Raw genomic sequence first — 1,544 nt, 5'->3', positions numbered from 1 at the left:
GTATATATATCTATATACTGCATTTAATTTACAGCAGAAATTCAGGTTAAAATCTATTTTTATCATCTACTCTTTGTTTGTTTTATATTCCAATGATAAAATCTGACTTCAAGTCAGACTTTATTTTTATTTTTTGCAGCAATAGGATGCAGATGCTGTTTTTTCATTTGTTGATAAATGCAGAAACATTTAAACTGACTAAAATTATTAAGTAAGTAAGTAAAGTTTATTTATATAGCACCTTTCAGAGACATAAAATGACAAAGCGCTTAACACAAAACAGAATAAAAACAAGAAAGTAAAATAGTAAATGAAAACATCACCACAGCATTACAATTCATACAAGAATACAAGTAATCAAAAAACACTTAGCTAAAAGCCTGTTTGAAATTAAAATGATTAAAATTAGTTTGTATAGGCAGACAATCCTTTTATAATGTTTATTTAAATAAAAAAGCAACCAAAACTAAAACTATTTCAGTCCTGACACTTGTTGGCATTCTATTGCTAAAATAAAAAGAAACACTTTCTCTGAAACAAGCTTATTCATATTTGGTGAAAATGTTTTTGTTCATAATTTTTCAGAAAATATTCAGCTGTTCAGCATCTAAAACTAATTGACAGTAAGAGTTTATCTCCTGTGACTCCAGCTGCTGACAAAGTGATTCTCAAAAAACAACTGAAGCAACAAGAAAACATCTGTTTTTATTTATTTAAATAAAGGCAAGAAATCTAAAATGAACACAAAGACACAACGTTTATTGCTTTTCTTTCAAACACTACCTAAACGCTAATTTCATTTTTGTTACAAGACTTTAAAATAATTGATAATAATTAGCACATTTTGTTTTTATGTAGACTTTTTGAAGTATCTTAACATCTTTGGAAAAACAATGACCAAATATATTCATTTTTTTAAATACATGTGCCTCTGTGCCCTTCTCTTCATTTTGTAGCCTTTTTCACATTTTATTCAGCTGACTCAGACAACCATGAGCTAACGACTCCTTCAGGCTCGGAGGAAACTGTCAGTAGTTTTGTGTATTTAGAGCCGTCTGAATCGCAGTTTTCTGGGGCAGAGCCTGAGGATGAGGCGGGAACACTGACTGTTTCCAGGATCACGTCTGACGGATTTGACCTCCTTTGGAAACTAAAGGCTCACAATGTCTATGATTATTATGTTGTGCAATATAAAGACACTCAGCAATTATTGGATGTGGGAGAAGTCAGACTTCCTGGAGATGCTCATGGGTCCAGAATCAGTGGCCTGAAGGCATCGACTGAGTATCACATAAAGTTATATGGGATGACGAGTAGCCAGAGAGCTGCACTGCTTGAAGCTGTTGCAGTTACAGGTATAAGTTTCTGTTTTTAAATCTTTTCCTTTTCAGAAAAGAGCCACGTTTCATGGAATACTTGCATATGTTGCATGCTGGTATGAAAGTTTTCAACCGTTTGCATCATTTTTGCATGAAAAATGATTTTATCAAGTTTTCAGTACTGAAATACGGAGCCCACCGGGGGTCAGTTGGAGAAAAAAAAAA

General features: G+C 32.8%; 1 protein-coding gene across 1 annotated transcript in view; it reads left to right on the top strand.

The window, feature by feature from the left end:
• Positions 1-1,544, top strand: part of tnca (tenascin Ca) — a gene marked incomplete at its 5' end in the record, with an annotated part of 132,241 nt that overhangs the window by 80,873 nt on the left and 49,824 nt on the right. The window contains 1 exon segment of the mRNA XM_014029633.1: positions 957-1,355. Within this exon segment, the coding sequence (XP_013885087.1) occupies positions 957-1,355 (399 nt within the window).

The sequence above is a fragment of the Austrofundulus limnaeus genome, unplaced genomic scaffold, assembly GCF_001266775.1.
Source record: "Austrofundulus limnaeus strain Quisiro unplaced genomic scaffold, Austrofundulus_limnaeus-1.0 Scaffold931, whole genome shotgun sequence".
Classification (NCBI taxonomy): domain Eukaryota; kingdom Metazoa; phylum Chordata; class Actinopteri; order Cyprinodontiformes; family Rivulidae; genus Austrofundulus; species Austrofundulus limnaeus.
Note: the sequence above shows the minus strand (reverse complement) of the source record. Positions and strands in the feature narration are given on the sequence as shown.